This window comes from Dipteris shenzhenensis, chromosome 24 (genome assembly GCF_047967505.1).
Source record: "Dipteris shenzhenensis isolate YYH24624 ecotype China chromosome 24, Dip_SZ_1.0, whole genome shotgun sequence".
NCBI lineage: Eukaryota > Viridiplantae > Streptophyta > Polypodiopsida > Gleicheniales > Dipteridaceae > Dipteris > Dipteris shenzhenensis.
Window position 1 is genome coordinate 42,354,974 of NC_141619.1, and position 11,935 is coordinate 42,366,908.

The window sequence follows — 11,935 nt, forward strand, 5'->3', positions numbered from 1 at the left end:
ATTCTTAGAAGATCTTCCCCACCCGAGTCTTGATGTTGTTCTTCTTAGGGAGGCACTTGATTTTGTTGTGGAAGTGCTCCATAAGCCAGGTTGACTAGCCATTGGGCTTGTGCCATTTCACCTAGAGGATCTAGACTGTGACTATCAGAGAGATGTTAACACGCTTGTTTTGTAGCTACATGAGCTTGAGAAAGAAGTACTAATAGGGTGTGTGTGCTTGCGTAAGAATTTGCTTGGGAGGTGCTCCACCAATTTATCGCGGAAGTACCCTTCCAACTCTACAAGGAGCACTGAGGGACCTATCTTGTGGCTGTCCTTGGGTAGGCAAAGTTGAAGCGAGGCCCAATTTTCACTGAGGAGGTATTTCCTGTGAGCGATGCGAACGAGGTTGCTCCTATTCAAATGGGCAATGATGTTGTCAGACTCAAGGTGGATGGGGTGGTACTCTATGGCAACATGGCTCCTTCAAAAAGTTGTGTGAGCTGCAACCAATCTTGAACAGGAGCAGGCTCTGTGTCAAACTTTGTGAAGGTGTTGTAGATCACCATGGCACCCAGAGCGAGCATGCAGATGAGGGGCATGCAAGAAGGCAAGGGTTGTGAGCACAAAGAGAGCGAGCAAGCCACAGAGGAGAGGTGTGGGAGCGACCGAGGGCAAGCACGTGAATAGGAGGAGTAATGAAGTGAGCAAGAATTGGGTGAGAGAGGGCAATGAACTGTTGCTCACAAGGACATGAGGGAGGCACAGAGGAGACGATGACTGCACGTATGCAATACCATGATTACTAAATTTAGAAATTTATGCCAACAAACTGCAGTTATCTTTGTTTGGGAAACAATGTGGGTGCCAGATAATGATGAGTCAATATTCGACAGAATAATGTCCACACATGTCCATGTGATAGCTGTCGCTTCCGGCTACTCCATGAGAAACAAAAAGGGTGGCATGGGGCCAAAACAGGTACTAAGCCGATAGCCATCAATTGGCTTCTTGAATGTATTGCCCTATAACGTGCTCAATAAAAATTTGCCATCATAGAACCGATACGGTCCAGCCCACCAAAGCTTTAATTTACTGGGGTGAAGGACCTGCTAGGACCGAAACAGGAGTACTGCGTCCATTTCTTTGAAGGCTCAAAGTTTGGCATGTCGGTCTCCCCACTTTTTCCTACGGCACTGCACGATATTGGGGACATAAGTTGCTATGAACCAATATACATCGAGCTTGTCGAGTTGGTCCATCCAATGCATAAGGGACTCTTGAGGGCCATAGACAAATTTGGCTGTAGAAGCTTCTGAATTGTCCCCCTCACTATGTGTGCCTCAAACCACTTCGTGTAGTGACTAGTGAGTGATAAAAGTTGTATCTTGATGGCCTCTACTTTTTCGATTTGATTGGTGAGACTTGAGTCTTGAGTCTTGACTTGTTGGGCTTTACTCATTTTCTTCTTCTTCTTCTTTTTTCTTTGATGGAATTGCAATGCGAGCTTCCCATCGCCATAGCCACCTTCCTCCTCCCCCTTCCATAGCTCCCCTCCTCCTCCTCCTCCTCCCTCCATAGCCACCTCCTATGGCCTCCCTCACCACCACCCTCCTCCTCCTCCTCCCCCTCCTCCTCCTCCCCTTCCCTTCCCCCTTCGCCCTCCCTCCCTCCCTCCGCCCCAAGAATATCCACGTCTCCCTCCAGGCCAAATGGAGCAGCACCCCCTTCCTCCTCGAAGCCGCCGAGCTCCTCTCCTCCTACCGCGACGACTTCTTCTGGTCTTTCCTGCAGCACTGGACCTCCTTGGAGAGTTTTCCCGATCCCCCCACCGATGAGTCTTGCTTCGACAGGATTGTGGATGCCGGTAGCTTCATCCTGGATGGCCCTTTGCAGTCTGTCTTCCATTTGTCTCTGCTGTTGCGATCGGCGTCGCCCAAGCTTGTGGTTTACCGGCAATTGTCTCTGGAGTCCCTCTTCCGGCACCAAGGCCTGCTTCAAGAGTCGTGCTTGGAAGAATCGCTCGATGCTCCCCATCAATGTGGCCTCCTAGATCGGTGGTCTACTGGGAAAAATCCCACGGCTCCGGATGGCAGGTGTTGTTGGGTAGATGTGGGTGCCCGTGTTTTGTTCGAGGAGTCCGAGCTCCTGGGCTGGTTGGAGGCTTTGGAGGCAAAAGAGGAAGAGCCCGAATTCGCCAAGGTGTTTGATTTTGATCATGTCTATCCTGGATCGGTGAGTACAAGCCCCGTTGCCATTTTATACGGCGCTTTAGGTACTACTTGTCTAAAGAAATTTCACTCGGCCTTGGCCGATGCTGCGAAGCTTGGGCATGTTAGATATGTACTACGTCCTGTGTTAGCAACTGGCTGCGAGCAGAAAGCAGAAAAATGTGCTTTTGTTGGTGCAAATGGGGCATTGGATCTAGGAGGTTATGGGGTTGAGCTGGCCTTAAAGAACATGGAATACAAGGCAATTGATGACAGCGATCTGAAGAAAAGCGATGTTATGGAGGAAGCTCGAACTGACGATTTGACCGAGGAAGTAAAAGGCTTCATTTTCTCTAAGCTTTTGGAACGGAAGCCGGAGTTGTCGGATGAACTGATGACCTTCCGTGATCATTTACTGTCCTCGAGCGTTTCCGACACAATGAATGTTTGGGAGCTGAAAGATCTTGGGTATCAAACAGCACAAAGAATTATTCATGCTGCAGAGCCTTTACGCGTGATGCAGGATATCAACCAGAACTTCCCAAACTTGGTGTCCTCTATTTCTCGGTTGAAGCTCAACCAGACAATCAAGGATGAGATAGTTGCCAACCAACGGATGATTAACCCAGGGAGGAATCTGTTTGCTATCAATGGAGCTCTGATCAACCTTGATGGCCTTGATCTTTTTTCTTTGATTGAATTGGTGCTAGGAGAACTCTCTCTTGCAGATGTGATGTCCAAACTGAAGGTTCCTTCGAGGTTTGCTAAGAGCTTAATGCAGATACCGGATCCAGCTGAGCTCAGTTCCTTCCGAGTAGATTTTCGGTCTGAGCATGTGCATTATCTAAACAATCTGGAGGAAGATGTCATGTACAGGCGGTGGCGAAATAATTTGCAGGAACTGCTAATGCCAGTGTTTCCTGGACAGCTGCGTTACATCAGAAAGAATCTTTTTCACGCCGTATATATCCTAGATCCAGCCTCTCCGTCAGGACTGAAGGAGGTGGATACAATGCTGTACTACTATGAAAACAGTGTACCTATGCGGTTTGGGATCATCTTGATATCTCCCAATATGGTTAAAAATATTGCTGACAACGGGGGTGAATTGCCTACAGATGGGACGCAGAAGGATTCTCTGCTGGATTTATCTAGCTTAGCAGGGAAACTATTTCTGTATATCAAGGACAACTATGGAGTGGTAGCAGCTTTTCGGTTTCTAAGCAGGATAAATGAGGCTAGAGGTGGTGATATTGAAGGGCAGAATGATGAACCAGTTGAATTGAGCCACATTGAAGAGGCCTTTTTTGATTCTGTGAAGCCAAGGGCCAAGTCTCTACCACATGAGATATTGCTAAGCCTTGAAAAGGGAACTGAATACATGGAGCAGGTTTCACAGAACAATTTGTTTGTGTATAAGCTTGGGTTGCATCAGACGCAACCATGCTTGTTGATGAATGGTCTGGTATATGGATCAGGTCAGCTACAAGGGGGAGCTTTAGCAGCTATGAATGAGGAGCTTCCCAAAATACAAGAAGGTGTGTACTTTGGTCACATTAACTCTCAAACTGATGTTCTGGACAAATTTTTAAGGGAGAAAGGGTATCCTCGATATAATTCACACATTGTTTCTGCCCGCAAAGAGGATCTGAGACATGTATCTTTAGCAAAAGCTGCAATGGGGGAAAATTCACTCTTTGCGAGGATGCAATTTCTGCACTCACCAGGTACTGAGGACGATGTGAAACCAGTAACTCACTTGCTTTGTATTGATGTTTTAAGTCAACAAGGATTTCAGTTGCTTCAACAAGCAGTACGGTACCTAATAAATGGCTCCAAGAAAGGCCGGGTGGCAATCTTATTCAATGTTCCCAATGTGTCAGTCATTGGAAAACCATCATCTTCCTTTCTTCTTGTCAGGATTTTAATGGCAGCATTGAAAGCATCGGGTGGGTCAAGAAAAATTGTCCCATTTTTGCATAGCTTTCTTTCCTGGCATGCTGCACATAGTCTTGGGGCCATGGCTGACAAGCCTGATCCTCACCTCATTCTTAAAAATGCGTTGAGCCTTTCTGAATCAGTGAATCTGAAGTTAGAGCTATCTGAGAATTTTCTCTCAGACCCAGTTTCCATTGAGCTATGCCTAAAACAGATTTCAGAAGAATCTGATCATGTCTCTACTTATCTGGGGGTTCAGCCAGGCCTAAATGCTGTTGTGACAAATGGCAAAGTTTTTATCCAGGGTCAAGGGGGAGGTTTTATTGCGGAGGATTTCTTACTGTTAGAATCTGTTGAATATGATCGTAGAGTGAAGCCTGTTGGTGAGATAATTGAGAGTGTGGAATGGGATGGCATTGATGCTGATGACTTGACCAGTGAGTTCTTGAGCTCTGCCATAATGGTCATCTCATCTGCAATAGCAGTGCGAACCAGAGGGTCAGAAACAGCTCGCTTTGAGGTGCTACAGTCAGAGTTTAGTGCTATTGTCCAGCAGTCAGAAAATGCTACGGTCCATGTAGACGCCATTATTGATCCTCTGAGCCCAATGGGCCAAAAACTGAGTCCACTTCTACTTTTGTTGCAGCACTGGTTTCAGACAAGCATGCGGATTCTTTTGAATCCCATGAACTCCCTCGCTGATTTGCCATTGAAAAACTTCTATCGATACGTGGCCCCAGGCAGGAGACCCTTTAATCCTGATGGTAGTCTGACTCCTGGTCCCACTGCTGTATTTTCCAACATGCCACCAACCAGGACGCTGACAATGAACCTAGATGTGCCGGAACCTTGGCTTGTAGAGCCTATCACAGCTATTTATGATTTGGATAACATTGTACTGGAAAAACTTGGGGATTCAAGAACTATGTATGCAGTTTTTGAGCTTGAGGCCCTGATGCTTACAGGACATTGCCATGAGCAGAATAATGGTCCTCCTCGAGGGCTTCAACTTTTACTGGGTTCAGAGCTGCAACCTCACATGGTGGATACCATAGTTATGGCCAATCTAGGTTATTGGCAATTAAAGACTGCCCCTGGTGTCTGGACACTAAGCCTTGCACCAGGGAAGTCTTCTGAATTGTATACTTTCCATGGGCCTGGAGAGGGAGATTCAGAAGGGCCAGTATCTAAGCAAGTGGTGATAAAGGATCTAGGGGGGAAATTGCTTCACCTAGAGGTAGTCAAACGAAAGGGCAAAGAAAATGAGGCAATCCTTAGTGAAGATGAGGATGGTGATGATGAGCACGATGGGAATGGTTCAAGGAAGGGAAAGAGAGGTTGGAATCAAAATCTCATGAGATGGGCGACAAATCTTCTTGGAAGTAGCAAGCAGCCTGAGACAACACATCCTCAGGAACAAGGTCAGGGAAGACAGGGCGAGACAATAAACATCTTCTCAATAGCTTCTGGACACTTGTATGAGCGTTTTCTAAAAATTATGATGCTTAGTGTGCTGAAGAATACAAGGCGACCTGTCAAGTTTTGGTTTATAAAAAACTATCTTTCGCCACAGTTCAAGGATTTCATCCCACATATGGCAAGAGAGTATGGGTTTGAGTACGATCTTGTGACTTACAAGTGGCCTACCTGGCTTCATAAACAAACAGAGAAGCAAAGAATTATCTGGGCATACAAAATTTTGTTTTTAGATGTCATCTTCCCATTGTCATTGAGGAAGGTTATTTTTGTCGATGCTGATCAAATTATACGTGCTGATATGGGAGAGCTTTATGACATGGATTTGAAGGGTAAACCTCTTGCTTACACCCCTTTTTGCAACAACAACAAGGAAATGGATGGTTATCGATTTTGGAATCAAGGATTCTGGAGGGATCATTTGCGGGGCAAACCCTACCATATCAGTGCTCTATATGTAGTGGATCTTGCAAAATTCCGTCAAACAGCTGCTGGAGATAATCTACGAGTTTTTTATGAAACTCTTAGCAAGGATCCTGGTAGTCTTTCAAACCTTGATCAGGATCTGCCAAACTATGCTCAACATCAGGTTCCAATCTTTTCACTGCCACAGGAATGGCTGTGGTGTGAATCTTGGTGTGGCGATGGGACAAAAGCAAAGGCTAAGACAATTGATCTCTGCAACAATCCAATGACCAAAGAGCCCAAATTACAGGGTGCTCGAAGGATTGTTTCAGAATGGCCAGCACTTGACGAGGAGGCAAGAGCATTGACTGCACGGGTGCTGGGAGATGAAGCAGACTCAAGCTTGACTGTGAAATCTCAGACCAGAGAACAGTTATCAACTGACAGTGCATCTGCTATTGAATTTGATACGGAGACAGCTTCTGAGTTGTGAAGGTAGGGACTGAGCTGAATCAGTTTTTTAGAGCAGCCTTTTAGGCTACGTGGACTATCGGCGATATAGTTGATTCTCCAAGTATTCATCCGGGAACATTCAAAAGATATTCTTCCTTGTGAAAAGGGAGAAGCTGAGTGATTACAATTTTCAAAGAAAGGATCAAATACAAGCAGCCCTTCTCGATACTGACTTTTGCTGTCTGCTGCAGCTTTCAGTGAACATGAGCAGCTAGGTGTTGATCAAATATCCATGGATCACAAGATGTCACATGGATGTCCATTAGATAGATGTTGGCCATGTGTTTTAAGTTTAATTCTCTCTTTTATTTATCATTGCACTGGCTCTCTGTCCACATGCTTGATCACTTATATGTATTAAGCTATTCTCTCAAATTGCAATCTGGACTACAAGATTAAGCACAGGCCAGCATTCACGTGTTTTCCAGAGAGACACTGACAGGTAGCTACTGGAAGCAGTATTTGTACTACAAGCAACAATTGGAAGTATTGCTTCTTTCGCAGACTAGTACTTAATTTGGACAAATGGAATAATGTGGGGATGTCTTATTTTTGTGCACTGCACTTCCTGGGGATATTTTAATGATGGATTAAAAGATGGGCAGAGATTGATGACTGAGGTACATGATTTGATGTCCTGGATTTATCTAGTCTCACTTATTCATTATGTTTCTACTTTTGAAGGTTTAGAATAGAATATCGATTTTGCGCTTCTATATTCCTCTACTATATATAGAGATTCTTGCTGTAAGCAGGGCGGTGATTTAATAGATGTCAAGCTAGGAATTTCCTGCAGCAATCATGGTCCCTTTCTGGAGCAGTCATGTGTGAAGATGTTAGAGTTGTCTACCTTTTTGTCACTTGCAGCCTCAGCACATAGCATATGTGCATAGATATCAATTTTATTTCTAAAGAAATTGTGTTGCGCGTGTTCTATGTGTTTGTACGTACTGGAGCCAATCTTAGATTCCTTCTGGATTTCAGTTTATAGATATTGGCCTGATCATTGGCAGCACACAGTAGAGTTATTCATGCGTGCATAGGAAATTTTAGTATTGTGAAGACGCTAGAGGTGTTATCTTTTCTTCACTTGCAGCCTGCATTTGTTAACACTATGGCCTACACCCATGGCTGGGTGCTCATAACGTTGGTGGGGATGTCATAATAGCTAGTCCCTATATGTTCCCATGAACAAGCAAATTTCACGTTGTGAAGTTTTTGTCCATGTGTGGCCTATTGATACTATTATAAATTCTTTGCATCTTAAGTAGCATGTGTTTCCCTATCAGCTCTTTATCTTTTCTAAACATTTTTTGCTTATTGCTTGTTTGCGAGACACTAGACTGAAATACTGTAGTCTAGCTTGAATGAAGAGAATGTAGGCTACTTTTAGCCTTCTACCTTTGTTACTGCTAAGGCTGTCGTCCACCTCCGAAGGGCTAACAAAAACTCACTATGAAGACTATTCTACAAATGGATGCTCGAGGTGTGGGGGTGTGTGCATATGTATGTGAGAGCATTTGTTTTTCTAACAAAAACTCAGTATGAAGACTATTCTATAAATGGATGCTCGAGTGTGTGTGGGTGTGTGGATATGTATGTGAGAGCATTTGTTTTTCTACTATGGCTTACGCTCATTGTCGGACACAGATGATGTCAGTGGGGATGTTCTAGTAACTAGTCCGTGCTATGGATGATGGATTCTATGGTTTTCAATCTTTTGAATGATGGTCATGAGATTGAAAGTGCAATATTTGTTGTGTTTTCAGAGGATGAGTTTGTGCGTGTTCCTAAATTCATCTAGATAAATGTTGCTATTGTATTAGTGGCATGCAAATTTTACATTGTGAAGTATTCGTCCATGTTGTGGCTTGTTGATAGTGCAAAAAATTCTATCTTTCTTAAGTGGTCATTTTTTGCTAGAATTGTTTTTGTCTTATGTTAGTCTATCTCATACTCCTATGGGATTTTCTTGTATTATGTCCTTGCTTATCTACCTTGGCTTGTTTTGAATTGGGGCAAGTTGTTAACTTGTCTCTTGCTTTGGGTCACCTTCTTTTGAATTGAGGCAGGTGGTCATCTCTTGCTTTGGGTTGGTTTTGAATTTGGGTGGGGATCATATCACTTGAATGGAGTGACTTCTTTTGAATGTGGTTACTTACAGCTAATTATACAATTTCACCAAATTACATTTTGTAATGTGCCAATAGAGATGGTGGAAGACTTTTTTAAATGAGCTGAGAGGGAGGGTTGAAGGCAACAAGTGGCTGGGAACGTGTGAGAGAGAGAGAGAGAGAGAGAGAGAGGCTACACATGATGGTTGTAGTTGTGGCCTTATAGCACCAATGAGTCTGTCAGAAAGGGTAGGGAGGGTATGAGGCAAGTATGTGACATAAAGGTGGGTAAGGGGAAGTGGGCGGTCATGGGAGTAGCCACCAGAATGAGTGTGTGTGTGTGTGTGAGAGAGAGAGAGAGAGAGAGAGAGAGGGGCGGGGGGTTAGGATTCTTGAGGCTATGGCCTCAAGAATGGATGTAAGTGGGAAGTAGGTGGGAAGCAGTGCGTGAAAGAATGAGGGTGGGATAACAAACGATATTGCGGCCACAAGAATGGATGTGAGAGAAGCAATCGGGAGTGGGTGAGAGAGAGGAGGGGAAGAGAGTAAAGGTGGGATCGAAACACGGACAGGATCAGCAGCCACAAGAATGAGTGTGAGTGAGAAGTAGTTGGGAGAAAGTGTGTGAAAAAGTGGGGGAAGTGAGTTAAGGTTCATATAGAGGCCGCATTAGTGGCCATGAAAATTGGTGTAAGAACTAGGTGGGAAGGTGTGGGTGAAAGAGGGTGGGAGAGAGAGTGAAGGTGGGATCAAAGCACGGCGACGACCACTAGTAAAATTTAGGTTGGTGGTGGTGCGAGTTGTGGCTCCGGAATCCAAGAAAAGAGGGGACTTGATCAAAATGCGAATAGATATCAATTGATGCTGCTTGGAAGTAGAACAATAAAGGTTGTTTTACTAATAGCGTAGCCCTTCGAAAGGTCTACAAACTAGGTTCTAGCTTCATGCACATCTTGCTATTGTAGGCCCTTTCTTGAGGTAGTTTGTGCAATGGTGTTGCACTGTGGCTCTGTGCGATTGAAGACGATTATTGGCAACCAACTCATCAACAATGCTGGAGGGAACAAGGCTGGTCACATTTTAGCTCGAGGCAACCCACAAAGATTTGGTGTTACATGCATAGCCTTCTCGTTTCCATGATAATGATCCCTTGCTTGAGACCTTTCCATGATAGCTTTCCCTTGCAGGAGAAATCCCATCCTTAGGATGATGCTTCTCTTGCTTGAGAAATCCTATCCTAGCTAGTTAGAAGTCATCCAACATTATAGATTATACCACTAATAAATGATTCATATAATTAGCTCAATTCCATTTAAAAGCAAATTTAGGGCATAGATACAAATTTGTATAAATGAAAATGAATATACCCAAATCATGACAAGGCGAATATAAATCTAAATTCTCAATATAATTTTAAATTGACAATAAAATTATGACAATGAAGTAGACCAATTGGGCTACAATGCCAATTGTGGAGCAACCCAAATGGCATAGCATCATGAACGTCATTGCATCTCTTGGGTTGAGGACCCTTCATCAAGGATCTTGTTTTCCCTTGCTTTTGGGTTGGAGGAGGAGAGCCACATATTGCCCTTGTTTCTAATACTCTGTCCTCATGAACAATTTTAGCAAGAATGTACAACTCCTTTACCCACATTTATGCAAGGGTAATTAACAAAGTGTATAGTTCTATGTTAATTTCACATAAATCCCAAAGAAAATAGATGTTAAGGGTGGCTACACTAGGGCCATACTCATCTATAATGTGATGCTTGCTGCAACATGAACCATAACCACCTTGGAGAAAGGAAAAAGAATAATGTTCAATATGGTATTATGAAAGTATCCATCCGCTTTGCTTATTGGCAAGCTATTTCTTGATTGTTACCTCCCTTTATTGCATAAGCCTTGAGCAACCTACTTGTAGGCATCATATATAACAGAGCTTGCAAGGGAGCCATTCTATCTTCCATTGAGAGGATTGCTTTTGCAAACTACCAGGCGGTGTGAAAAGATCTTAAAACATTAAATGGTATCCCCATTGTAGGAGATTGAAGTCATGCTCCATTGTGGCTGCCCTCTATTGCTACCCTCTACCTTGAATCCACATGTTGTGTGGCACTCAAGCTTTCATTTAGCTCTTGCATCATGACTTTGGCTTTCTCATTGTCCTACCATCGTTCTTAATCTTCAATGCTCTACCTCTAGATTTCTAATATGGATTTGAGCTTAGCCTCTACCTTCTTTGCGTCTGTTGCAATGTCTTTTAGCAAATGATTCACGCACTTGACGTAGGCCTTTGCTTCCTCTTTTCTTTGCATCTCCTCTTGCACTAGATTTGGTAGCCCTTTCTTGGTCCTCAACAACTTATCATGATCTTATGCTTACAATGCCTTTGTGCCTTCAGACACTAGTTGCTCTATATTTCCTACTTTGCATTGGCTTATGACTACTTTGCCTTGGCTTCTGCACCTCTTGTGTTCTTGCTCATAGTTTGTAGGCCATGTTGCATCATCATCTCTCCTCTTTAGCACTCTCATCTCCTCTTCCATTGCTTTATCGTCACTCTGAGTCTAGTACCCACTAGGTGTGGTCCAATATTCATTGACCCATCTACCTTGCATTGCTTCTTGACATTGATGTGAGATGTATAGCCATATAGTATCAAGAGGTGCTTCCCCTTTGGTAAAAGGAAGGTGGGACAATACTTGAGGAAAAGCTCCAACCATGCAAGAACAATCTCCTTGGTCTGGCATGGAAGTTATTGTCAATATGAATTCTTCCATTGTGACCCATATTAGCATAGACTGCCTCCTTTGTTTTGCAGGTAGGGCTTTCTAAATAGAATGAGACTACATGGCACCTTGTTTACAGAGAGTATATATCGATGCTAGAATTTGGTTTATCCCTTGTTGATAAAGTAAATAAACATCAAAACCACACAAATTCATCCAATGACATTTTTGGGTATGGACAATGATGAAGTGTTTTAACATCCACAAGAGACCAAACACAAAATAGCACAACAACTAGTGTTAGCCACTAGCTTTGAGTTCATTGCTCGCTCTTTATAGTCAAAATTCTAAATTACCAAAATGAGTGTCATGTAGTACTTAAAAGAAAAAGGAGAGAAGCTTTGTACACAAGGATCATAAAAAGGCTCATCATCTATGATAGCTACAAGAAAGATACTTCATTGAATTTTGTACACAAAGGAACCTAGATATTGGTAATCATCTATAATAGCTAACAAGGAAGACAAGATTAGAGAAGCAAGACTGACATCCGATTCCAAAGGCT

At 43.4% G+C, this 11,935-nt stretch overlaps 1 protein-coding gene across 1 annotated transcript; it reads left to right on the forward strand.

Moving 5' to 3' along the window:
- Positions 1 to 1,477: 1,477 nt before the first annotated feature.
- Positions 1,478 to 7,024, forward strand: EBS1 (EMS-MUTAGENIZED BRI1 SUPPRESSOR 1). Its single transcript, XM_087395145.1, has one exon. It carries the CDS (start codon positions 1,570 to 1,572, stop codon positions 6,499 to 6,501), a length of 4,932 nt encoding a protein of 1,643 aa, XP_087251271.1. The 5' UTR covers positions 1,478 to 1,569; the 3' UTR covers positions 6,502 to 7,024.
- Positions 7,025 to 11,935: the final 4,911 nt, after the last annotated feature.

Bases quoted from the DNA above. Each gene is read 5' to 3' on its own strand.
- EBS1 (XM_087395145.1), top strand. From the start codon at position 1,570: ATGGCCTCCCTCACCACCACCCTCCTCCTCCTCCTCCCCCTCCTCCTC.